The 27,317-nt window shown below is 37.3% G+C and overlaps 1 protein-coding gene across 2 annotated transcripts in view; it reads left to right on the top strand.

Moving 5' to 3' along the window:
* The window catches only part of MARCHF3 (membrane associated ring-CH-type finger 3), a 152,227-nt gene that overhangs the window by 113,223 nt on the left and 11,687 nt on the right, over positions 1–27,317 (top strand). For both annotated transcript variants that reach the window (XM_058166474.1, XM_058166472.1), the window contains 3 exons: positions 964–1,207; positions 5,191–5,395; positions 24,712–24,921. In XM_058166474.1, coding sequence (XP_058022457.1) covers positions 1,020–1,207; positions 5,191–5,395; positions 24,712–24,921 — 603 coding nt within the window. In that variant the 5' untranslated portion in view covers positions 964–1,019. The remainder of the gene's footprint in view (positions 1–963; positions 1,208–5,190; positions 5,396–24,711; positions 24,922–27,317) is intronic.

The following is a 27,317-nucleotide window of genomic DNA, read 5'->3' on the forward strand; positions in this document are numbered from 1 at the left end:
CAATAGCCCAGGGATTTCTCTTTTATTGTTTGGCAAATAGTAATAAGTACAATTCTTGTCTCACACTTAGCTCTGTTAAGATCCTGAGAAACTCTTAACACCCTCACCAATACCTTGGCTGAGAGTGAGAATAGAATTTTCTTGATAAATTAGTTATCATATTTACATATTATTCTGCTGGGACCATGTTTATGTGTAAAAAGCTAATCCCATGTACTATTGGTTTTCTCCCTATCTCCTCACTTTTAACTTGTAACATACATTATTCCTACTTTGAGGTGGTCAACTGCCTTTCTCTCATTAAACGTTAATTTTGGTGTTTTGCTCCATGCTTGATGATGTAATGCACTTAGCAATAATGGATGATTCCCTGAGAGAGATTGTAAGTTTCTTGTCCTCTTTCTCGTGAAAGGCATAACTTTTTGAAGAGAGGCTCGGATCGAATTGACAGAATCAAAAGCAAAATCTATTTTGCCCTGTGCAACAAGCAAGAAATGTTTTTTGAGGGTAGACAGGTTTGGGGGTGGGGAGGAAGGAGAAGCAGTGAAAAGAGACTTCCCATTTATTATCAAGACACTGATGATTGTGGAGAAACATAAAGAAACAAACACACACAGTTGCTTCATGGAGATGCAATTTCTCAATCCCACATTTCAAAGCTGCCCATCCCCCGCCAATAGTAGGAACATGGGTCTTTTTTTTTTTTTCCTAAAGAGAGAAAATCTCTCATTTTCCTAGAGAATCAATAAGACAGCGTTGTACATCGCAGGGCTCTCTGCATTGTTATCAATTTTTGCTTTTCCCCTTTTGTGCTTTACCCAAAAACAAAAAAAAAGCAACCTATAACAAGAAATGATGCTGTTTTGAGTTCCGCTGAATATTAATGAATGAAGATGCAGGTGGTCTGTATTCAGTCTTTGCAGCCTGCTCTTCAATAAATGGTTTTCTAATCTTTTTTCCTAGATGGAAATCCTGTATGAATGTGGAAGCCATTAGCAGAGTAATTGCTGTCTGTTACCATGACAACCAGCCGCTGCAGTCACCTGCCCGAAGTCTTACCAGACTGCACCAGCCCAGCCACTCCTGTGGTAAAGACTGTGGAGGACTGTAGCAGCCTTGTGAATGGACAGCCGCAGTATGTCATGCAAGTTTCGGCCAAGGACGGACAGCTGCTATCAACTGTAGTACGGACTCTTGCCACGCAGAGGTACGGTCAGTCAGTCGTATCAAACTCGAGACATGTCTGATTTCCCATTCAGCGGTGCTGGAGGAGTAAGGGCAAAGAACGGAGGGGATGTTGGTTGCAAGATCTGAGCCTTTGTAGTCCTACTTGGGACTTTTATTTTTAAGGCCAGGCTATGCACAGTCTGTTTTTATCCTGATTAGATGAGAAGCTTCTGTTCTGCACGCTCCTGTTTCCGTAACTCTGAGCAGACTCCACGCACAACTTAGAGCGTTCCTCCTTTGAATTCAGAATGAATTTTGTAAGCTGTCAATAACTTTGTGAATATCTCTAATGCATAAGCTTGCTCATTCTCGTTCGGTGCAGGAAAAGGTAGGGAAATAGCTGGGAGAGGCGGGTTGTAAAGTGAATAAATCCTTCCCGATTTGGAAAAGAAAACTTTAGAAGTGTCATCCTGCTGACTTGTGCATGCTGCTCATTGCAAACTGTGTGCCTCTGTATGAATGATCGACAGAAGGAGATTCTTTAGGTCATCTCTCATCCAGCTTCGGATTGTTATGGAGCTTCTTTTTTTTTTCTTTTTTCCCCCCACTCTTTCATATCTGCTTTATATTTCTACAGTCAAGGAGCCTTTTAACTGTTTGACACAATAATCACTGGCTACATGGTTTTTCTCAAATGTGCTTCAGGAATAGGTCTGACAGCTGGAAGTCGTATTACTGTTAACTTATGGGAATGTGCATGCTGGCTGGGACTGATGGGCATTGTAATGCAGGCATGTATATTGCCTGTTACACCATTAGCCAATTCGACCAGAATTTCAACAAACCACATTGGATTGTTAGAAAAAGGTATTTCTTTTCCTAACTCGGCACAGGTGGGTGGGTGCATATATGTGATGTGTGAACTGTGTTAATAAAATATACATAACATTTTGATGTGCTTTTTCTTTACAAAACAGATTATTGGAAGTTTCTGCAGAAAGTTTAAGTTACTTATATAAAAAGCTAAAGTTTCAATTGCAGATCACCATGATAGATCTGTCTTAGAATAAACGCCTTTTCTAACAGTAAATTTCTAAAATTTGTGCAGTTGTTTTTGTGTTGGTTTCTCCTTTTTCTTAAGAGCAGCACACGTAGGATTCTGTTCAGTCTTGCCAGAACTGCTCTGTGAGATATGTTAGGGCTGAGAGATTTAAAGGAAGGACACTCTGATACATAGTTAAGACGGATATTAACCTTCAAGTCCCAATGCTGCTACTAGAATACCAGCCCTTCCCAATTTGGTCTCTTCCTGATATTTTGGATAATGCCTGTATTCCCACATTAGGGAAAGCAATTCTGTATCATACTGCCTAAAATGGAATTATTGAGATAGGCAGTATCAAATTGTAAATATTACTTTGAATAATTTTGAGATTATGAATAAGCTAGTCATTGAGATATACCTATGATCATGTTTAACGAAAGAATAAATAGGTTGAAACAGAAATATCCCAGTTTGATTGCCTTGCTATAGGGAGGGTCAAATCAAATACATTATGCTTCAGTTATTTCATAAGGAAAGCAAATGGAACACAACAGGTCAGTCCTCACTTATAAATTACTGATGTTCATTCAAATCAATTTTAACAATTTAACTGGGAAGAAAGATTTTAAACTTAAACAAATAGGCTAAGAAATAAAGTCCCAAGTTTCTTTTCCTGAAGAATAATTTGAAGAACTGTTGCAGATGATAATGGCCCTTAGGTTTATTCTGTGTAAGTTAATGTTGTATGTGCATTGTGCAACAAATCCCCTACAGCTATCCTCTGTTTTATTTTCTTTTGGAGATCTTACAAGAACCTAAGGACCTGGAAAAACAGTCTATCACATCATATATAAAAACAGTGAAGAAGCCTAAGAGTGGTAACTGTTCTGGTGGCTTTCCACAAAGTATACTTTGGAGTCCTCCAAAAATAAGGGCAGAACACTGTTTCCTTTAAATGTAGGAACTGTCGGACCTTCACCCAAGAGACAGTAGTACATCTCTCTGAAGAATCTTACTCAGCATTCCTTACTCAGCTAGCAATGGAAGGGAGTCTTTTCTAAAAGTCACTTTTACAAACAAAAGTGAAATAATGAGACAATCGGCTGTTACAGAACCTTGCAAGCCAGCCTGCTATTTATAGCAGCCCCAAGGTTTAAAATCTCACCTGTCCTTACATAGTAGCAAACTTTGTGCTGCTCATTTCTCACTTTTGGGTATGAAGGGCGCCTGCACCAAATATGTGGTCTCAGCTTTTTGCTTCTGGTTGGCAGCTTTGCGCCTCCTGTCTAGTTTTCTCTTCATTATCCCCAAGTTCTAGAGAAGATACTCTTGTCTCAGCAAAGACATTGCTCCAATTCTCAAAGGGAAACTGGTGCCAGTGGAAAAAGAGATTTCCTAACTCGTGTAGATTGGAAAAAGAGAGAGGAGATACAATAGTTGAGCCAGCACATTGTGAAACTAACATGAGGAGAAAGTAGGCTGACTATGTAGAGCAGTAAATTAAACCTAACATCCATAGGACTTCTGCCTAGAGCATGCACATGGACACTCTGCATGTGATAACCTCAAGAAGCAGTAAAGCTGCATGTACATCAGAGAGGATAGTTAATACTGTTTCAAGGGAGCCAGAATTAGATTTTACTTGAAATGTTTGTTTTGGATATTTCTGATAATTTTAATAGATTTTTCTTAAATAAAACCAATTGCAATGGAAGAAGAAATGAAAAAAATAGATTGAAAATACTTCATCCGTTCAAGCAAATAAATCTTGAGCATGCATATAAATATACTCTAGACATACATTAGAGAAGGAAGGAAAGGAGATTGTGAAAAATAAGTGTGAGAATGAATAGCTACAGCTAATCAATTAACTATTATGCTGTAAAATCAGAAGCTGGTTTCCAAGAAAAAGCTGTGTGAAAGTCTACAATAGGAGTTGTAGTATAGAAGAAAAGAGCTTCATTCACAAGACATCTTTATGTAGGATTGTCTTTTGTAGAAAGTGGATCCATTTCAATTTAAGCAGTTGCATCCCTAAGAGATTTGCCAGTCACAGATAGTTTTGGTTTTCTTATATTTCTGATTGCGCTGTATAATTAATAGCAGTACACAACTGCTATATCTGAAGTTGGCTCATTCCAAATGTTAACAATTTTAGTTTAATAAAGTAGATCATTGAATGTTTTATATGTCAAGTTTTCTTTATTATGTTGGATTTCTGGGGGGTCATGTGCCATAATAAAGTTTGAAACAAAGTTTTTGCATAGTCTCACTCTTCACCTTCATTTCTCCTTGTATCTTAATATAATACTTCTGGAATTTGTTAAAGCAGTTTCCCATTACATTTCATTCAAGAAACTCTGGTTTAAGCTCTGAATACAAACTAAAGTTACAAATCATGATTTGGTCCTGTTATATAATCCAGAGGAAATGGCAGACAGGAATTGTAAAGAGGCTACAAAAGAGAAAAAATGTAGAGAATACTGAAAACTCAGTATGGGAAACTGGGACAAAGTAGAACTTTTTGGTAGACTGATGAAAGACATTTTCTCGGTTGTAGCAATTTTGGCTAGATTCCAAAGTGCTGTTATTGTCATTGAGAAGACGATATTGGCACAAATGTGTTAGAGAATCAAGGAACATCTCTTCCCCCCACTTCCTCCCCTTCCTCCCTCCCCCCTCTCTCTCACTCACACCACAATATACTGCATACATGGTGACTCATTTGGGAGCAGTAATGAATGTTGCCTAGGTCACATTAACTAATAAAATTTAAGGGTTGCTTCTTTATATGACTTGACTGAGTGTTCTTAAAGAATAGGGCTGCATTGTTAATTCTTTTACTATGGTAAGATTACATTGTAGGTAGTTGGAAAGACTCTTAAGTTCAAGTGTATACAGTACAATTAACCTTGAAATAACCTTGATGTTCTTTCAATTTATGACTCCTGCACCAACTTAATCCTCCTTTTTTGCAGTCCTTTCAATGACCGACCAATGTGCAGGATTTGCCACGAAGGCAGCAGTCAAGAAGACCTGCTCTCTCCTTGTGAATGTACTGGAACCTTGGGAACTATTCATCGTAGCTGCCTGGAACACTGGCTCTCATCTTCAAATACCAATTACTGTGAACTTTGCCACTTCAAGTTTACAGTAGAGCGCAAACCAAGGCCATTGGTCGAGGTCAGTAATTGAGAGAAGCTTTTAATTATGGATGTTTTTATACTGTACCGCAAGCAAAGAAAAATCTGTAATCTGGAAAGTTTAGGGTCAAAGAGGAGAAGCAGAAGGACAGCAAGAAGAGATTTATTTATTATTAATCAAATTTACACACTGCCCACCTCACTGTCTAAATGGCTCAGAGTAGTCGAACAAATGAAAAATTGAGTTATATAAAAATACAAATAAAATTCAATTATGAATCCTTTCAGTTTTTAGCTTAGCCCATGAGTGATTAAAGTGGAATTGATGCCTTGGGTTTTATATACCTTTATTTAACTACAGCAGAAAATATTTAGGATAAATGTAATATTTTTTGATTTGGTGTTTTGAAAGGAAATAAATTTATTAAGAGAAATATTAGTGTGTATTATAAATACTTGTTAAGAAATCATTTTTAAAATCCACTGAACTGACAAGGTGATAGGGTTTTTTTTTACATTTTAAATATTTTTCTTGCATCTCTCAGTTGCCAACCAGTGTCATATAAGCCAGTTGTTTTATTCTATTTGCTCATTCTAGCTGCAGTAATTTAAATAAGTGATTTAAATAAATTGAGCTGTATATAAAATGACAATATACTCACTTGACTGCCGCACTAAAAGCTTTTTGTTTTCTTTTGAAAGATAGTATATTACAGGCCACTTAAAAATCAACATGAAGCAGTGGATTGTGAGGATTCTGAATAATATATTATTTTTCCACAAGTTATAAAAAAATTATTTGTTAAACTGACATGATAGAACTATGCATTTTATTTTGTTTCAACCGATATTATTCCACTGTTCAGAATCACAGAACTGAAGGGACTTTAGAAGTCTCTAGGTCAACTTTTCATTCAGTGCAGGAGCCATCAGATCATCTCTGACATCCGCCATCTGTTTCAGTGAAGGAGAACTCGCTGCCTCATATGGTAGCCTGTCTCCTGGCTGATAGATCATTCATTCAGAAAGACCCCCCTGATGGCTAACCTGACTTTCCTTCTTTATATTTTAACTGTTTGGGGCAAAAGAGGATGTTCACTCCAGTGTGACAGCCCTTCAGATGTTTGAAAATTGCTATTATAAACATATCTATATTTTTTTAAGTGTTCTTCATGATTCTTTGCTGTCGTGATTCCCCTCCAAACGTGTTCCATTTGGTCCATTTTTTAAAACTCTGGTCCCCAGATCCATATGCAGTATTTCAAGTAGATTCTGACCAGAGCAGAACAGAGTGGAACACTTACATCCTGTGCAGAGGTGGGTTTCAGCAGGTTCTGACAAGTTCTGGAGAACCGGTAGCGGAAATTTTGAGTAGTTCAGAGAACCTGTAGTAAAAATTCTGACTGGCCCCGACCCCATCTATTCTCTCCCTCCCAAGTCCCAGCTGATCAGGAGGAAATGGGGATTTTGCAGTAACTTTTCCCCTGGATTGGAGGGAATGGAAATTTTACTGTATCCTTCCCCTGCCACGCTCACAAGCCATGCCATGCCCACTAAGCCACACCCACAGAACCGGTAGTAGAAATTTTTGAAACCACTGATCCTGTGGTTCTGGAGTCCAGGTACTTCTGGACTCTTTGCTTCTGTTATTATATCCTAATACAGTATTTGCCTTTTTTAGCAGTTAAATTACACAGCTCACTCACATTTAATCACAGGATACCCAGATCACTTTCATATATACCTGCCAGACAAGTGTCTACCCATCCTATATTCTGCCCTACATTTTTGTTACCCGTATCCAGAACTTTATATTTCTGTTACATTCCATCGTATAAATTATAGTCACTCAATACTTACTGTCTGAAGTGATGCTATTAATGAGAATTCTGTAGGTTCAATCATTCAAGTAATTGTGAATTCATCTAACTAATATCATCTACTTCGTGTTTTACTCATTGATGACTAGCTGATGTAAGTTCTATTGAGGTCCAAGGATACTATGTCTTCCTGTGAATTATTAAATTAGAAATTCTACTGAAGGGAGTAGTATTAGTCAGACTCTGATTTTGATAAACTGTATTGTCTCTTGTTTAATTGTAACATGCCAATTCAAGCTCTCACAAACAGGTTGCTTGATAATCTGTTCAAGGACTTTGTTCAGTGTAGACATGAGGTTTTGGAAGATTACTGAGAACAGTTCTACGATCAATTCTGCTAATTATTTAACTACCCCAGGATATAATCCATATGGCTCTGGAGACAAATTCATTTACATTAGGTAGTTCTTTATTATTCTTTCTTTCTATGTTCAAAGCTGTATCTCTTTGTTCTCCCAGTAACATAAAAATTGCTACCTACAGCTCCATTTTCCTTCTCAAAGGAGGCAGATATAAAATGGGATTTAGGAAGTTCTACTTCTTACCATCATCCACACATTTCACCACTTTCTCTGTGCAATGGACCTGCATTTTCTAACATAACCAAAGAATGCTCTGTTTGTTAGTTTTGGTATCTCTTGCAAGCCTCAGCTCAGTCTGTTAATTTTTGTGGCAGAATTACTACAATTTCTCGATACCATCTTCTATTTGTCTATGTTGCTTTTCTTCCTTCCTATTCATGTACTTGCAGAGATATATGAGTATCAGCCCAACAAGTTTCAATGATGCTTAGCTCATTGCATTTGTCTTCCTGAATTAAGAGCTCTGGTTTTCCCTTTTTATTCCCATATTATTATTATTTTTACATTGATGCTAAAATATAGGTTTTGAGTACCACCAACTGGTATCTCTGCAGTCTTATCCTAAGAGGCTCCATCCCAGTATCCTGCTTTTCATTTTGTGTTCTGCTTTCTTGACGCTGTCCTTGGCTAGATAGTCAATTCTAGACTTTTGACACCCAAGTCTACTTTTGTTTTGCTTAATGCCTTCCTGATTAGAGTGTTCAAAACACTGGCAAACACTTCCCAGGTTTTGTAAGTTGTTCATCAATTTCCAGAAGCCCTCCATGAGGGTTGCACAGGCCACTGTCATAGAATCCAACGCTTCTGTTTGTGGAGCCATTTGTTGACTTCTAGAATCCTGTTTTCTCTTCTTGCCCCATGACCCTCAATGGATAATTGAAACTGACCAATGAAAAGAAACTGATTAATGAAAACACTGCCTCTACTCCAATTTCCTTGATCTTCCTTTCCAAATCCTTATAATGTCTTTCAACTTTTTCTTGGCTCTGTCATTGATCCAGAATCAAGAGAAAAGAACTGATATTGATAGATTTAGTCTTGGTAACTTCCTTCATTGCTTTCTTATACGGGCACATAGAAGACTATACATAAAGAATTTATTTAATTAATTCAGTTAGGTTTATATGGCCACCTCTCCCATCATAGCAACTCTGGGCAGTTATTTTGTGTCTGGATATAGCTGTCTAAGCTCATCTTGGGAGGAAATTAGTGACCACCACAAAACACCTCTTTCTTTCAGGTCAACACTTAGCTCTTTTCAATTCATAGGGGTTCATGTGTTTTCTGTAGTATTCTGGTTAATTGCTCAGGTAGTTGTCCACTGTATTTCAGAGAGACAAAACCCATTCCAAGTTCCACTGGTATAAATGAATCCTGATTTTCTTTCTCCCTTGTCAGGAATCTGGGGTCTTAAAGCTTAAAATCTAGAAGAAATGACACGTACATAAAAGGAATAGATAGAAAGGAGGAAGAATGATGCAGACATTTGGTAGATACTGAGTTACTAGCTTCCAATAATGGAAACACCTTCTGAAAGGTATCTCCTGGGCCAATACCGACTTTATACTTTGCAATGATGTCTCAGTTTTCTAAACTTTACTTAGAAGACTACAGATAGTCTTCACTTAACAAACACAGTCGAACCCAGAATTTTGGTCATAAGCAGAGGTGCTATTCAGCAGATTCTAACAGGTTCTGGAGAACCAGTAGCGGAAATTTTGAGTAGTTTGGAGAACCGGCAAATACCACCTCTGGCTGGCCCCAGAGTGGGGTGGGAATGGGTATTTTGCAGTATCTTTCCCCTGGAGTGGGGTGGGAATGGGGATTTTGCAGTATCCTTCCCCTGCCCCGCCCACCAAGCTACGTCCACAGAACCGGGAGTAAAAAATTTTGAATTCCACCATTGGTCATAAGTCATTGCGGTCATTATGCCAGTCACATATGACCTAACTAGATCTTACAACTGTTTCTATGACAGTTGTAAATCAAGTCACCACAGTAAAGCATTACCATGTGGTCATTAAGCAAATTCATTCTTTTTAATGGGCGCTTTTTGCCAGAAACCAGCAAAAAAAGGCACAAATTGCAGCCACGTGACCACAGGACACTATAACTAATCATAAATGTGAGCTGGTTATCAAGCACCGAAAATTCAATAATGGGGGTGGGGGGGTTAGCAGCCATAATTTTGTAGACAGGTGATAACTAACTTTGGGAGAGGTCAGTCATAACTTTTAATGATCGTTAAGCAAGGGCTACCCTTTCATGGAAGTAAGATTCAGAGGGAGGTCTGTGCTTTCATCATTTCATGAGTAGATGAATATAATGCTTTAAGCTCATCACCAAATGGGAGGACTTGACAGATTAAAAAAAAAGCTTGATGACATATGAGATTTTCTAGAAATCATAGGTATTCAGAGGGGAAAGGGAAGCAAGGAAATGACAGCATACACCTGATATGTAAATCAGAGAAATGCTGCAACTTAATACTTCTGTCAGATATTTTTGACAAATACATACCATAGTCATGGCATTTTAAAATTACATGCATGTGTCATTTTGGCATTACTGTAGCTTGTTACAGGTGCTATTGCCAGGAATGGTTATTCGGAATGGGACAATTTGCTACAGCCAGGTTGCCATGAGACAATTTGCCATGGCCAACTCACAGCGGGCCAACTCACCACAAGACAATTTAAAATTCAATTTTCAATTCAATTTCATTATTTAAAATAATTTTTGAAAATTATTTTATTTTGAAAATTTATTCATATTTCATTCTGTCCCTCCTTTTGCATCCTTTCTTTAATGATTCTGTTCCACCATTTCTTTGATATTATTGTAACTCTTGTCCCCTGGCGAGCTGTCCTGCGGTGAGTGGGCCATGGTGAATTGTCATAGTCCATTGGTTATTTGCAGTTGGAAGTGGGCCATCCCCTTTTGGATCTTTGCTTGGTTTTCCTAATGGCTTGTCATTTAATTGTAAGCCACCCAGAGGCACTTTTCAGAGTGAGATAGGCAGCAAAACAAACAAACAAACACACAAACAAACAAACTCACTATAGCAGAAAAGGCACCAGTGGCACCAATATTTCTACATCAAAAAGCCCTGGATTTTTTCCCCTCATAAAATAGTTTGTTTGCCATGGTCTTTGCGATGGGAGAGGGCAGGGCTAATCTATCTGATGAAAGCAGTAGCAAATGAGGGATAGTGAAGCTGGGGGTAATCTTATTGCCTGCAGTTATTCCTCTTTCCACAAACCTGTTTGTTCAGCTGTAGCTATAGCTGCGTTTAACCAAGTCTACATTATGGTATGAACTCCCAATTTAAGTGAGTAGCTGCATTGGAATCACAACTGTGGGAAATGATTCAAGGCTTGGTTACTGTAAGGAATCCTTTAAAAACCAAAAGTCCAAAAAAGATTTTCAATTATCAGTGCATATGATTTTTCATTGAAACCCTATCAAGATAAATAAATTACACAAGACTTCAGTGAGAGTAGATGTACAGCTTAATTTATTTCAGCTTCACCTTCTGATTGGCTGTCCATGAAAATGTTCTCCTGCACAAATGGAATGTGACATTTCTTGAGTCTTAATAGTAACTGGGTGAGCTCAAATGGAAAGTGAATGCTTCCAGAGCTGGGAAGGTATTGCTGTGTGATCACGGAGGAAATTTTCTTTCAACTCGAGGCAAAAAAGTAGCCTGTTAAAAATTGGCTTATGTTATATGCTTAAATAAGGCAAAAGTGAAATTGAGTTAACAGGCAGATTCAGGGGCATGCTCAATACTATTTGTACTTTTTTTTTTGTATAAAAAAGGGAATTAATTTAAAGTAGTTTAGTATCTGCAAAAATAAAGATTTGCTGATATGTTCCAGAACTAGCTATCTCAGGAAATTTCCTATGGAGGCAGGCAACAAAGTAAGACATGAATATAAATGAAATATATGTATAGCAGCATTCTATAAAATACCAACTTATGGGTTCATAACAATGAATAGAAACTAAAAGGCCCGTGATTGTTCTACACAGTTTTTCCTCAAACTGGACATATTCTTAATTGCATAGAAACTGAAACCGCACGGCTGACCTCTTATGTAGAGGTTATCACTATTTGTGCTCAGCATAATTCTATCAGGACAAATTTCAGATGGTGGTGATTCAGATCATTGATAAAAATGAAAACTGTAGCCATTTTTGTCCAACGTGTTTTTCATTTTCAGAGAAGAGGATCTTTGTAATCTATTTACCTTCTGATCCTCTGACTTCACTATTGCTTCTCCCCGATAAGGATTTCCTTTTGCAGAGAATATGGATTAGAGGCATTGTCAATGTTGACCAAGCGTTGGTTTCATTATTCATTCACCTTGCAGAACAGGTGGGATGCCAAGCTTTAATTTATAGCTTCTTCTTCCCTGGGTTTTATCTTATCACAAAATAACACTGGTGTCATTTGTCGAGGCAAGCAAACAAACAAACAAACAAACAAACAAACAAACAAACAAACAAACAAACAAACAAACAAACAAACAAACAAACAAACAAACAAACAAACAAACAAACAAACAAACAAACAAACAAACAAACAAACAAACAAACAAACAAACAAACAAACAAACAAACAAACAAACAAACAAACAAACAAACAAACAAACAAACAAACAAACAAACAAACAAACAAACAAACAAACAAACAAACAAACAAACAAACAAACAAACAAACAAACAAACAAACAAACAAACAAACAAACAAACAAACAAACAAACAAACAAACAAACAAACAAACAAACAAACAAACAAACAAACAAACAAACAAACAAACAAACAAACAAACAAACAAACAAACAAACAAACAAACAAACAAACAAACAAACAAACAAACAAACAAACAAACAAACAAACAAACAAACAAACAAACAAACAAACAAACAAACAAACAAACAAACAAACAAACAAACAAACAAACAAACAAACAAACAAACAAACAAACAAACAAACAAACAAACAAACAAACAAACAAACAAACAAACAAACAAACAAACAAACAAACAAACAAACAAACAAACAAACAAACAAACAAACAAACAAACAAACAAACAAACAAACAAACAAACAAACAAACAAACAAACAAACAAACAAACAAACAAACAAACAAACAAACAAACAAACAAACAAACAAACAAACAAACAAACAAACAAACAAACAAACAAACAAACAAACAAACAAACAAACAAACAAACAAACAAACAAACAAACAAACAAACAAACAAACAAACAAACAAACAAACAAACAAACAAACAAACAAACAAACAAACAAACAAACAAACAAACAAACAAACAAACAAACAAACAAACAAACAAACAAACAAACAAACAAACAAACAAACAAACAAACAAACAAACAAACAAACAAACAAACAAACAAACAAACAAACAAACAAACAAACAAACAAACAAACAAACAAACACACAAACAAACAAACTCACTATAGCAGAAAAGGCACCAGTGGCACCAATATTTCTACATCAAAAAGCCCTGGATTTTTCCCCCCTCATAAAATAGTTTGTTTGCCATGGTCTTTGCGATGGGAGAGGGCAGGGCTAATCTATCTGATGAAAGCAGTAGCAAATGAGGGATAGTGAAGCTGGGGGTAATCTTATTGCCTGCAGTTATTCCTCTTTCCACAAACCTATTTGTTCAGCTGTAGCTTTAGCTGCGTTTAACCAAGTCTACATTATGGTATGAACTCCCAATTTAAGTGAGTAGCTGCATTGGAATCACAACTGTGGGAAATGATTCAAAGCTTGGTTACTGTAAGGAATCCTTTAAAAACCAAAAGTCCAAAAAAGATTTTCAATTATCAGTGCATATGATTTTTCATTGAAACCCTATCAAGATAAATAAATTACACAAGACTTCAGTGAGAGTAGATGTACAGCTTAATTTATTTCAGCTTCACCTTCTGATTGGCTGTCCATGAAAATGTTCTCCTGCACAAATGGAATGTGACATTTCTTGAGTCTTAATAGTAACTGGGTGAGCTCAAATGGAAAGTGAATGCTTCCAGAGCTGGGAAGGTATTGCTGTGTGATCACAGAGAAAATTTTCTTTCAACTCGAGGCAAAAAAGTAGCCTGTTAAAAATTGGCTTATGTTATATGCTTAAATAAGGCAAAAGTGAAAATGAGTTAACAGGCAGATTCAGGGGCATGCTCAATACTATTTGTACTTTTTTTTTGTATAAAAAAGGGAATTAATTTAAAGTAGTTTAGTATCTGCAAAAATAAAGATTTGCTGATATGTTCCAGAACTAGCTATCTCAGGAAATTTCCTATGGAGGCAGGCAACAAAGTAAGACATGAATATAAATGAAATATATGTATAGCAGCATTCTATAAAATACCAACTTATGGGTTCATAACAATGAATAGAAACTAAAAGGCCCGTGATTGTTCTACACAGTTTTTCCTCAAACTGGACATATTCTTAATTGCATAGAAACTGAAACCGCACGGCTGACCTCTTATGTAGAGGTTATCACTATTTGTGCTCAGCATAATTCTATCAGGACAAATTTCAGATGGTGGTGATTCAGATCATTGATAAAAATGGAGACTGTAGCCATTTTTGTCCAACGTGTTTTTCATTTTCAGAGAAGAGGATCTTTGTAATCTATTTACCTTCTGATCCTCTGACTTCACTATTGCTTCTCCCCGATAAGGATTTCCTTTTGCAGAGAATATGGATTAGAGGCATTGTCAATGTTGACCAAGCGTTGGTTTCATTATTCATTCACCTTGCAGAACAGGTGGGATGCCAAGCTTTAATTTATAGCTTCTTCTTCCCTGGGTTTTATCTTATCACAAAATAACACTGGTGTCATTTGTCGAGGCAAGCATAAAGCATGGTTTTTTACCTACCGGGCAGTTATTAAAGATTCTTCATTATTTTAGAGTCTAGCCTTGGATTTTATTTACTTTTTAATCATCCAAATATAAAGTTATGACGTCAGCAGCTTATTATATAATTGTGTAAAATCGGATGTAAGAAAATGTGAATTCCAATGTAACATTTTGTATGGTATTTTGTTCTCCTTATGATAACGAAATGCAATTTTTTTCTAGTTCTACTGGGAAAGATTAGAGGGTTTTTTTTCATTTCTTTTTCTTATTAAAAGACTATAATACTATAGATAAGAATTCATGAGCATTATAAAAGGAATATCTTTTCATCAGGGTTCAGAACTTTTAAGCAAAAAGCAGAAAGTACATTCTGCCCTCATAACTTTAGTTGTGAAAATGTGAAGTCATATTCAGAAACTATCTGATTTTATTTTAATTCCAGTAACAGGAGCAATTTCAAATGTGTATGTGTGTGTGTGTGTGTGTGTGTGTGTATATATGTGTGTGTGTGTGTGTGTGTGTGTGTGAGCCAGCCTTCTCAGCTGAGGGAGGAGGCTCAACCGGTAGGTGCCTCATTTCCACCTCGGCATACTATATATATATCAGTTTACCCCAGTTTTTGGGGTAAAATTGGGGACCTCGGCTTATACTCGGATCGGCTTATATTCGAGTATATACGGTAATCCCAATGACTCCTGAGCTAAATATATTATCTACCTGGCTAATTCTCCGGGTTCTTTCAATTAAACAGTGTTATCTTTCAGGACCCTGGAAGCATAACTTCTCTATGACGGCACCTGCTCTCTGGAATAAAGTCCGCTTCCCAAATATCCAAATTTATTTTATTTATTTATTTTTATTTATTTATTTTATTTGTCACAACAGTATATATAAGCATAAGCATGAAATAACTATACGATATATAAGCATATATACAATCATAAGTATGTAATAACTATATGAAATTGGATACAATCAAAGGGAACATTAGGATAGGAACGGTAGGCACATGGGTGCTCTTATGCAAGCCCCTTACAGACCTCTTAGGAATGGTGTGAGGTCAATAGTAGACAGTTTTTGGTTAAAGCTTTGGGGATTTTGGGAAGAGACCACAGAGTCTGGTAGTGCATTCCAGGCATTAACAACTCTGTTTCTGAAGTCATATTTTCTGCAATCAAGATTGGAGCAGTTCACATTAAGCTTAAATCTATTGTGTGCTCGTGTATTGTTGTGATTGAAGTTGAAGTAGTCTTCAACAGGAAGGATGTTGTAACAGATGATTTAAACTCAGTTAAACTCAGATCATGTCGAAGGCGGCGGAGTTCTAAATTTTCTAAACCCAGGATGACCCCTACTCTATTGGTTAGAAGAATTCGTGAAGGCCTGGTTCTTCACTCAGGCTTTTGGCAAGGAAGAGTGAGACCCCTTAATTCATATTTTGTGGTTGCCACCTTTTTATCTTTACCTTTATGTTTTATTGATTTTAATACAATTTCTTTGATTGTTGTGAGCTGTGCAGAGTCGTTCAAAATAGGGTGGCATACAAAATTAATATATGATGATGATGATGATTTAAAAACTGTATGTTGTAAGTTTAATAGACCTAGGTAGAATTTGGCTGTCAGTGGCTGTATTTGCATATTGCATTAAACAATAATGGACACGAAACAATAATTAAACCAAGTGATTTATTAGCTACATGCTTAGTTCCTACTGCATGGTAATGCAGAACTGAACAAATCATATAATGCTAGTTGAGCATGAATCTAATCACTTAGTTGGTTTCGTGTTAGATCATTATTTGGTAATTGTGTACAGGTAGTCCTCGACTTACAACCACAATTTATGTTCCTAACTGAGAAATTTGTTAAGTGAGTTTTGCCTCATTTTATGACTTTTTTTTTAAGTGGTTAAGTGAATCACTGAAGTTGTTAAATTAATAATATGGTTGTTAAATGAATCTGGCTTCCCCATTGACTTTGCTTGTCAGAAGGTCTCAAAAAGGAATCACAGGACTCCAGGACACTGCAATCGTGTCCTGGGGTCGGTATTCACTTACCTTCACTACTGGTTCGCAAATGTGATGATGTCCGGGCAGGTGGGCGGAAGGGACAGAGCCTCCCGCAGTCTCCGCTACCAGTTCGAGCGAGCCGGATAGAACCAGCTGAATACCACCACTGGAATCGTCATAAATATGAACCAGTTGCCAAGCATCCAAATGTAAATCACGTGACCATGGGAATCCTGCAAAGGTTCTGTGAAAAATGGTCATAGAACACTTTTTTCAATGCTGTTGTAACTTCGAATGGTCACTGAATGAACTGTTGTAAGTCGAGGACTGTACATGATCACCTGTACATGATATTGGAATGAGTTTTGGAGGACTTTTGAGTAGGTCATACTATTCTGGCAGCAACATGCCTCACCTGCTGCATTTATTTCTATGAAACTCTAGTGTTCCCATCTGTAAAATGGGAAGTGTAGTCTCCACTACACAATGACTAAACACAAAATGATGCTAGGAGTTCTAACCTAGCAGCATATGAGCACACACAATTTCTTCCAATATTACTGGAGCATTAAACGGTATGCAATACATTAAAACAAATGAGAATGCTATCACAAACCTGTATAATGTTTTAAGCAATGCAATATAATAATCCTTTGAAGTACGGCGATATTCATGCAGAACTAAGGCTTAAACATTGTTTTTTGACCAAGCTTCTTACAATGTATCAGAAAGGCTTTATTAGTCTTTTACTAGTCTCAGCAGTATTAAGAGGCATTTTCCTGCTATATGAACGTTTTCTGCAGTTGGTTATACTGAAATATGAACATCACTAGACTGTTTTCCCATACTGAGCTTTGAACTGTTTTCTCTGCTTCCTTTGAGATTAGCTTTGTGCACCTTAACCTATTGCCATTCACTGAGGCAGGAGGTTAGTATCCTGTTACTGCAATGTGGGGGGGCCCTTGACACTCTGACACAGTTCACCAAGAGATCACTGTCAGGGCTGAAGGAAAAACATTTTAGGCATGTAATCAACAAAATGAAATGGCCCACTGGCTTTAAGACCTAAAATGGGCTAGAATTGGCAATTGAGCCTATTGCAACCAAAGAGGGAATAACTTCATTTTACTCTCCTAAGGTAGTTGAAGCCTAGACTGAAAGATTTATTATTTTATTTTTAAAACTTATTCCAGAGAAAAGAAACGAGAGCACTGAGAGGTATTACAATAGAATAAACATTACAAATCAAACTGTCTGAAACTTGCGGCTGGGTTCTCACTGTATGCTAGATGAAACTGACAGAGGATTGGGGCCCCAGCCATTTTATTAGTGTGTTGTGTGAGCCAGGCCATCACATTAATTCACACCAATTCCAAGCATTACTAACTCTAAATCCAGCTCAGTGACAGTGTATGTGTCACTGGGTCTTTGACCAATAGATAGAAGACTACTCTGAAAGATCTATTCTAAGGCATTACTAGTTATTATTAATAACGATGCTAAGTGACCTGGCACAATGTTGAATGGACCACTTATGTTGGCTATCACAGATGGTAGCATGGAAGGTATTCTTCATCATGTGATGACTGTATCACGGGGTGTTTTTTTTTCCTCTTCAAAATCTAGCTAAGAACATTAAACATTTCCAGTAAGGTTTTCGGCCATAAAATCAAAAGGCTGAATCAGTAGAGATAATCAACAGCCATCAGTACATCACTGCGAAACAAAATTTTATGCTCATGTCAACAGATAAATACATCAATACTATTAAAATATATCCTATTTCACATGCTTTGAAGTCATCCTTCTGAATTGTGAACTGTGTGCATTAACAATCAGATGAGAGAAAGAGTCCAAGTAGCTATTGCTGAGTCTGCATGAAAGCTGCACATTTGCTATAGACATTGGTAGTGAAATATGCCGAAACTTGGCAGTCAGTATAGCAACACGTCTGTAGACCTAACTGTCCTAGAAAGAGACAATTTAAACTTACAGATGTCTTTTCTGACAAAGTTACTTGGAACTAACCTGGGTTCTATGAATTCAGGCATCTTGTAGCAAGATATTAGTATCTTGAGCACCTTATCCTAACTATATATAAATATTTGAATCATAAATTGATGTTTATGATGCTTCCTATTATATATATAATATCTGGACATTATAAGTCCAGATAATGTGTCCAGATAATATATACATACCCATACACACACTCACACACACACCTCCTGAACATCATTAAATTTAATCTGCTAAGAAAGTCAGTAACTTTAAAAGTCCAGATAATGTGTACAGGTAGTCCTTGACCTATGACCAAAAATAAGTCCAGGATTTCTGTTGTTAAGCAAAGTAAGTGTTGAATCATGTCCAATTTTACAACTTTTTTCCCAGGATTGTTAAATGAATCACTGTAGTTGTTGAGTGAAACAAGTGGTCATTAAGTGGATACAGCTTCCCCCATTGACTTTGCTTGTTGGAAGCTGGCTGGGAAGGTCACAGATGGTGACCACATGACCCTGGGATGCTGCAACTGTCGTTAATATGTGCTCCTTACCAAATGCCTGTATTTTGATCATGTGACTATGAGGATGTTGCTACAGTCGTAAGTATGAAAATTGTTGAGGCCTAACTGTATATTTATCCATTTAGTACAGGGGTCTCCAAACTTGGCAACTTGAAGACTTGTGGACTTCAACTCCCAGAATTCCTCAGCCAGGAAAGCTGCTAAGTTTGGAGACCCCTGATTTACTATAATGTTATGTTCTGTACCCCTAAATCTATCTTTTGTGTTTTGTGGTCTATATTTCTTGACAGCTATTCCACTAAGCTTCAGTCATATTCTGTATTTGCAGAAACAAAAGCCCTCCCTTTTTATTCAGTGTCTTCTTAAGTCAGTCAGTCCTAGAGGAGATCAACCCTGACTGCTGTTTAGAAGGTCAGATCCTGAAGATGAAACTGAAATACTTGGGCCACCTAATGAGAAGGAAGGAATCACTGAAGAAGAGTCTAATGCTGGGAAAGATTGAGGGCAAAAGAAGAAGGGGACGACAGAGAATGAGGTGGCTGGATGGAGTCACTGAAGCAGTAGGCATGAGCTTAAATGGACTTCAGAGGATGGTAGAGGATAGGAAGGCCTGGAGAAACGTTGTCTAGGGGGTCATGATGGGTCGGATATGACTTCGCAACTAATAACAACAAGAAGCTAAGACATTGAACACAATAGCAGTATTTCAGAATAAACAGTTGGGATTGAGATGTGTAAATCCACAATCCAAAATATCTGTAGCTTGAGCCACAGCTTATTAAAATCAGTGGAATTTATTTCTAAGTCAACATGGTAAGATGTTAACATGGTAAGGTGGTAAGAGGGACGTGGTGGCTCAGGGGCTAGGACGTTGAGCTTGTCGATCGAAAGGTTGGCAGCTCAGCAGTCTGAATCCCTAGTGCTTCCATGTAACGGGGTGAGCTCCCGTTACTTGTCCCAGCTTCTGCCAACCTAGCAGTTTCAAAAACACGTAAAAATACAAGTAGAAAAAATAGGGACCACCTTTGGTGGGAAGGTAACAGCGTTCCGTGCACCTTTGGAGTTGAGTCATGCCGGCCACATGACCATGAAGACATCTTTGGACAGCGCTGGCTCTTCGGCTTTGAAATGGAGATGAGCACCGCCCCCTAGAGTCGGCAACGACTAGCACGTATGTGCAAGGGAAACCTTTACCTTTACCTTTTACAACATGGTTAGGAATTGGGTTAGACTGAAATACTCTGGTTCTTGGTTTAAACTGCACTCATTTCTGTTTAATAGCTAATGGATTTAACATGCCTAGAGAATTAAATTATTAAGTGCTGAAAATTGCATTTTGAATTTCAGGTTGGTTCAGGTATGCGTAGTTTCATACAATGGGTTGAAGATGAACTTATTGCTCAGCCAATGAAGTCTAACAGTGATATACTCTGCTTAAAAATATGATTGCTTGACATTTGTTTCTACTATAAAAAGAAGCTAAAAAAATAGTCATATGTATGTGTATATGTATGTGTGTGTATTTAGTATTAGAGCCATGGTGGTGCAGTGGTTAGAATGCAGTATTGTGGGCTAATTCTGCTGACTCTCAATTGCCAGCAGTTTGGCAGTTTGATTCTCATCTGTTCAAGGTTGACACAGCCTTCCATCCTTCTGAGGCCCGTAAAATGAGGACCCAGATTGTTGGGGGCAATATGCTGACTCTGTAAACAGCTTAGAGAGGGCTATAAAGCACTGTGAAGCGGTATATAAGTCTAAATGCTATTGCTATTCCTATTGGCCATGCCCAAATTTAAACACTTAAACATAAATTAATTTACTCTGCATCTTTTATAGATCTTCTTTCATACCATAAGACAGAAATTGAAGTCTGGGTATATAGACACCCAGTAAAATATAAAGAAGGGCTTACTGAATTATATTGGATCATGGGTATACAAAGTCAAGTTAATGAGCTTATGCTCCAAAGTGCATTAGAAAAATATAGTTCCTAAATAAACTATATAGAATGTGCAATTGATTATTCCAGTATTGAATGATTGCATGGCAGAAACACAAATACTATCCCAAATTGCTGACTGGTTGAATATATGGAATGTTATTACAAATTTGTTATGAAGATTGAAAACTACCTGTTCATGCCTTGCCTGCTCCACTAATTTTCTCACGGCTGAAAACCATTTTCACTTAAGCAGATATTCAGAAAGAAGAAGAAAAAAATGGCATCCATTTATGTGATATTTCAAGCTAAACAGATCACCAAGCTCTTTTAATGTTTTCTATATATCTTTAATTATTTCTATAGATGTCCATCTCTGCAAATGCCAGTTCTACACTTTTCTTTTGCAAAAATCAGATGTGAATACATTTTGAACTAGATATCAAATAGAAACCTGCAGGAAAAATACAGTAACATGCCACGTCGGGATAATGGATATGTAACATTGCATTCATTTTAATTGGAAGGAAAATGTAGACTTATTTTTTAAAGATATAAAATTTTTTGAGGCCAGCCTAGAAATTGGAACCTTCAGTGAAGATGGTGCTTGAATAGGCCAGAATGTGAGCAACTTGAACCTCTATAGCTAGAAAAATGACTAAATTTGTGAAGTGGAAATAGTGTTAGGCTTTTGAGTTATCTATTGTCATTTCAGAACAAGTGATAAGGACCAGGGAGGTGGACCCTACTGATGTGGAAAATATACATCATTACAGGAAGTGCAAGGACCTCAAAGTATATAAAATCAACAGGGATCATAAGGAAAAAAACAATCTTCTCACTGCACAATACCTAATAATATATTATTATACTTGATGCAGACTTTATAGTTGAAGAGAAATTGGTCTGGCAGCAACAGAGACTAGGACTAGCAAATCTGGCTTGCAAAAATCCAGACGACCACTAGATGGGAGGAAAGAGAAGCAGAAAATTCTGACTCATGGGTTTCTGTAGCCCAATTCTTGTAGTTTTAAGATTCTTTTAGTTATTTATAAAGTGTGGCTTATAGATTGAATAAATAAAGGAAATTTGGAAGCACGACATCAGAGAATGAAAGGTCTTTCAATGGGATTGACTACAGTGTAGCATAGACTTCCCAGTGAATTAAACTCCATTGTACCTGCAGTTCATAACAGTGATCAATGAATGTCTGCATGTCAAATATTTTCTCTTACACTAATCTCTGAATGTCATCTTTGGAGTTCTTCCCTATTTTCTTCTTGGCATTTCTATTTGCTCTTGGTTGTTTTTTGGTTTCTCATTACAAGGTGTAAGTTGTAAGTCAGTCATGTGTTGAAGTATCTCAATTGTACTTGGGATTGCTGCAGCAGCCATATCCAGTTTCTATCCTCAGCAGTATTTTTTAAGGAAATGAGATAAATCCTTATGACAGAGTCCTGATTCATTTTATACAGTGTCTTGAAATCTATGTGAGACTTTTATTTGTCTGTAATATAATATCTTTTAAAATATCTACTTCCCAACTGCCTTGCTAAATTCTTTAACTAACCTTGAGATAATAGTACAAAGTGAAGTGCAGTAATATTTTTAAGGGTAGTCACTATTTTTGCTCTTTTAAACTCTACAAAGTCGATTTATTTTTAAAATCCTAGAAGTGTTGTGGAAGTAACCCTTAAAACAATTCATGCACCAAATGCATACTGATAATTATTTAGTGACTACATTTACTAGTGGGCATGTTTTGCGAAAGAGTAAATCAAGGTTCAAGACACCAAAAAACTTTCCCATTTCCTGATACCTTGTCAAGATACATGGCCTTTCAATGCAGTTTTCTTCCTATGTTCACCTGTACAGAGAATTTGAAGTTATTTAAGTGACATAGTTCTATTTATATGAGGCTACACAAAGAGAAGCAAATAATCTGCTTGGAAATAGTAGCTACTAGTGAATTCAGAACGGTCACCACATAACTTTCAAGAAATTGTCGAATATGAGACTGACTACCTCAACTCTTCCTTCAGTAGTTCTCAGATGAGCAAAACAAGTACATTTCTGAGATTGGAATCATCTAGGTTGATTTAATCCAGTAAATTTATTATTCCAAGCATAATTTTATATATCTCCATTGTATCCCTTTTTATTGTTAATAGAGCCACAACCATTCTCTTGGCTTATAGCTGAGTCTTTCCACAGCTGTGTGGAACTTTTCATTATTTTTTCCACTCTCTCTGTAGTCAAAGTGTGATTATCAGAATTGTGCACAGTATTTGAAGTATATCATCATCATCATCATCATTATCATCATCATCATCAGGCTTTTAAAAGACATTACAGTATTGGAAATTTAATCTTACAATTCTATTCCTACTGATCTCAGCTTGGGTTTAGCTTTTTCAAGACAGTTCTGTATTGTGCTGATATTTTTACTGAGCTGTTCACCTATCCTCTGCGATTGCTTTCTTAGGCAATGTCAGCTCAATCTCCATCAGTTTATGTTATATCTAACAATCTATGTTAGATTATTTTGCTTTACTTTATTCTTGCATATTTTAGGAGACACAACATCATTTTATGCTAATCCACCAAACTTTTCAGAATTTTTTAGCACTATTTGCTATCCTTTATTTTGAATATTTTATATAATTGGATGCTGATTCAAATCTAATTTAAAATAACTACATTCACAAATTAAATTAAAGCAAATTTAAAATAACTACATTCACAACAATTTAATGTTTATTTCTACTTTTGGGGATGGGGAGTTGTTCACAAAAGCGAAAGTGATAACCTGTTGAAAATGAGATCTGTATGATCTGTGATTGGAACAGGATATTAATGAAGTATGTTATTAGAATAAATTACAAGAATTAATAAATAATTTGCAGTTACTCAGTAGGAGTCCTTCTTCAGTCATACAAATACGGATCTAAATCAAAAAATGTAAAATCTTACGCATATATACCTGACAATAACACCCAATTGAAAACAATAAAATGTATCTGTGATTAAACATATATAGGATTCTTGAAAAAAATAAAAGTAGAATTTTGTGTATGGTAGTAGTAGTAGCCTATACAAGCTTGATTTTAAAAAAAATGTTGTCATGTTTCTCCACAATAAAATCAAGCTTTATCATCTGCAGCTTTCCAACAACTATCTTTTGCTTTGAAGTTAAACAAATAGATATTTTATTAATATTTTTTTTACAAACACGGTTTTCTTTCCTCTTTTCCCCACTGGATTTATCAAAATGTAAATATCTGGATTGTTTCTTCCTTGAATCTAAATCCATGCATACTCACAATTTTATAAATATAACCACATCTTATGACCTACAAATTATTATATTTACTGGAAGAACTATCAATAAGCACTTATTGATTAACCTTGGGATACTTATATACTCTGCATACTATTATTTATTTAGCAATGTTAAAATAATTTTAGAGTTTTAGAAAGTATTATGTATCAAATATGAAAGAGCAAATGGGAACACTTTGCTGTAATATAAATAGAAGATCAAAGTGGAGCCCTCCCTCATACTGGCTGAAAAACAGAAGCAGCTCTGCTTAATAAGTTTCTGTCTTTTTTGTGACCTTACTTCTACTGTTTATTAAAACATAACTTTGTATAAATGAGATAGAAAATGGTTTCTTTAGTTGAATGAATACCTTTTGTTGAGACTGACTATGCATTGATTCTTTCTGCAGTGGCTAAAAAATCCTGGCCCCCAACATGAGAAACGGACTTTGTTTGGGGACATGGTGTGCTTCTTGTTTATAACTCCATTGGCTACTATCTCCGGCTGGTTGTGTCTGCGGGGAGCAGTGGATCATCTGCACTTTAGTAGTAGGCTAGAAGCTGTTGGGCTCATTGCACTCACTGTCGCACTCTTCACAATTTACCTCTTTTGGACACTAGTAAGTAGTCTTTCAATTTGACTTCTATTTATATTAGAGTATGATAAATCTTGTAATGCTATTCTGAGAACATCTGGTGACAGTTATTGGTGTATGAGAAAAGATCAAACTTTATTTGAATGACAGCTTTTTAATATATCTTGAAATCGTGAGCGGCATGGTGTCCTAGAGGTGGAGCTCTCACCTCACAATCAGGAGGCTGCGAGTTCGATCCTAGATAGCAGCAGTTATTTCTCTCTCTGGGCACAATGAGAAATTGTCTACTGTGAACTCCACATAGGTGTTAGGAAGGGAATCTGGCCAGCAAATGCTCAGCTCCAATCAGTTGCCCCGACCTCACACTTAAGCAGGGTCATTAAAAGAATATATAGTGTGCGCACAAAATTTGGTTCTTTTAGATTGGCTCTAGAATGGCTTACATTCCCGTAGTTCCTCTTAGAATGTTCTTGGCTGATGGAAGTGGCAGAATTATTTTGTAACATTCTTTACCTCCCTCTGTCTACCTTTCCACTGTTCCACAACATAATGTTAGAAATGACAAAGACTTCAGAATAAGGATATATTTAACAAAGAGTATCTCTTCCTGTTCTACCACAGAAATGGTCTGTGGTATTAGATGTGTTGTTTAGATTGAAAGGTCTTCCATCGGTAGACAGATGGCCTTGGATCCAAGCCAGTATTTGGAATGGCCTAATATGAAGAGACTTTAGCCAAAGTACAATGAGTAAATAAGAGGGTGGGACCCTGGTGAAATAAATCAGTGCTGAGAAAATAGGCAGCAAAATATTTGCAGACATCATCAATATCACATCTATGCAGCAAGTAAAAAAAATAAACAGTCCCTTTTGGCATTAATATAGGTAGATTGAAGCTAAAGCTCTGAAATCTTACCCAGCATGCTTTGTTTCCTCTAAGTTGTTTGGGATGGGCAACATTAGAGAGAGATTGGATAGGAGCCTGCTTCTCATTCTAATGTGAATTGTGTGAGACCCCTGCATTTACCTCCAGACAGAAGCATGAGACATTGCTCATCTTTCCTAAATAAGTTTTTGTGGAAATTGTTCAGGACTAACAAACTATAGTGCTCTGAACAAGCTATAGTAGGAAAGATCTGAGCTGTCTTTTTCTTTTGGTATTGGTAATAAGAAGCATTTTTCAAGTCTCAGTAGATTTCAGAATAACAAGTCTGGAGCTTTTAGTTAAACCTGAGTGAGAAAGCTATGTTCGACACCACCAGTTTCTACTGTGTAACCTTGTACCCTAATATATTTTGAAACACAAGTTGTCTTTCTTCCTCCAGACATCCAGATGTCTCAAATATGGAGGAAGAATTGAGAATGTGATCCTTTTAGAATGGTTGAATTACTTAAAATGGGCTGATTGATTTTCACTGCTAAAGAAGTGTGAAGAGAATGCAGTCAATCTTCCCAGTTGAAAGGCATCTGCAGGAAAGAAGCAGTGGTTCCTTATAGCAGAGATGCATCAACTCCACAGATGCTTTCATAAAGAAAAGAAAATCACTTTTTTACTTACTGTCCTCTTATCATGAAATGCCATTACAGGGTAGACGTTTTAGCTTCTTTTCCAAAAACACCACACTACTAACTAGAGCATATAAAACATTTGCTAGACCAGTGATTCCCAAAGTGTGAGCCGCGGCTCCCCAGGGAGCCGCGCTATCGTCATAAGGGCGCCGCGAAGAAGCAGCGTCTGCTCCATACGCGGTGTTGCGAGATCCCAGATGCACAAAGCCGGACACGGCCGCAGCGACCGGGACTCGTACACCGCAACTTGGGATAACTCTAAAAGCCAAGGGACCTTTGCGCAGCCGCACTCACACCCTCCGCGGGGCAGGCCACAGCAGGTAGGAAGACGGCAGCCGCCGCCGACGGACTAAAGGAGAAGTGCGAGCACCAGCTTCGCCTGCCCGTTTGAATCACAGCACCTGCCCAGACGACGGACTAAAGGAGAAGCGCGAGCGCCGGCTTCGCCTGCCCGTTTGAATCACAGCGCCTGCCCAGACGATGGACTAAAGGAGAAGCGCGAGCGCCGGCTTCGCCTGCCCGTTTGAATCACAGCGCCTGCCCAGACGACGGACTAAAGGAGAAGCACGAGCGCCGGCTTCGCCCGCCCGTTTGAATCCAGCGCCTGCCCTGACACGCTGTTCAACATGGCTGCGGCCATCATGCTCGATGGCATCGGGAAAGAGGGGTTGCGCAGAAAATAGTAAAACTATTTTGTTGGTTCCTCCCAGGTGAGTCAGGCTGGAGGCGAGAACAGTCACCTCTTTTACAAGGCGGAGATTTGAGGGAACAAGGGGATCGTGAGAGGTCAAACTCCGAGACCGAAGCAGGGACTTTCATTTCTGGGAAAGTTTTGCAGAGGTTGCTCTTATC

The sequence above is a fragment of the Ahaetulla prasina genome, chromosome 2 (assembly GCF_028640845.1).
Source record: "Ahaetulla prasina isolate Xishuangbanna chromosome 2, ASM2864084v1, whole genome shotgun sequence".
Taxonomy (NCBI): Eukaryota; Metazoa; Chordata; class Lepidosauria; order Squamata; family Colubridae; genus Ahaetulla; species Ahaetulla prasina.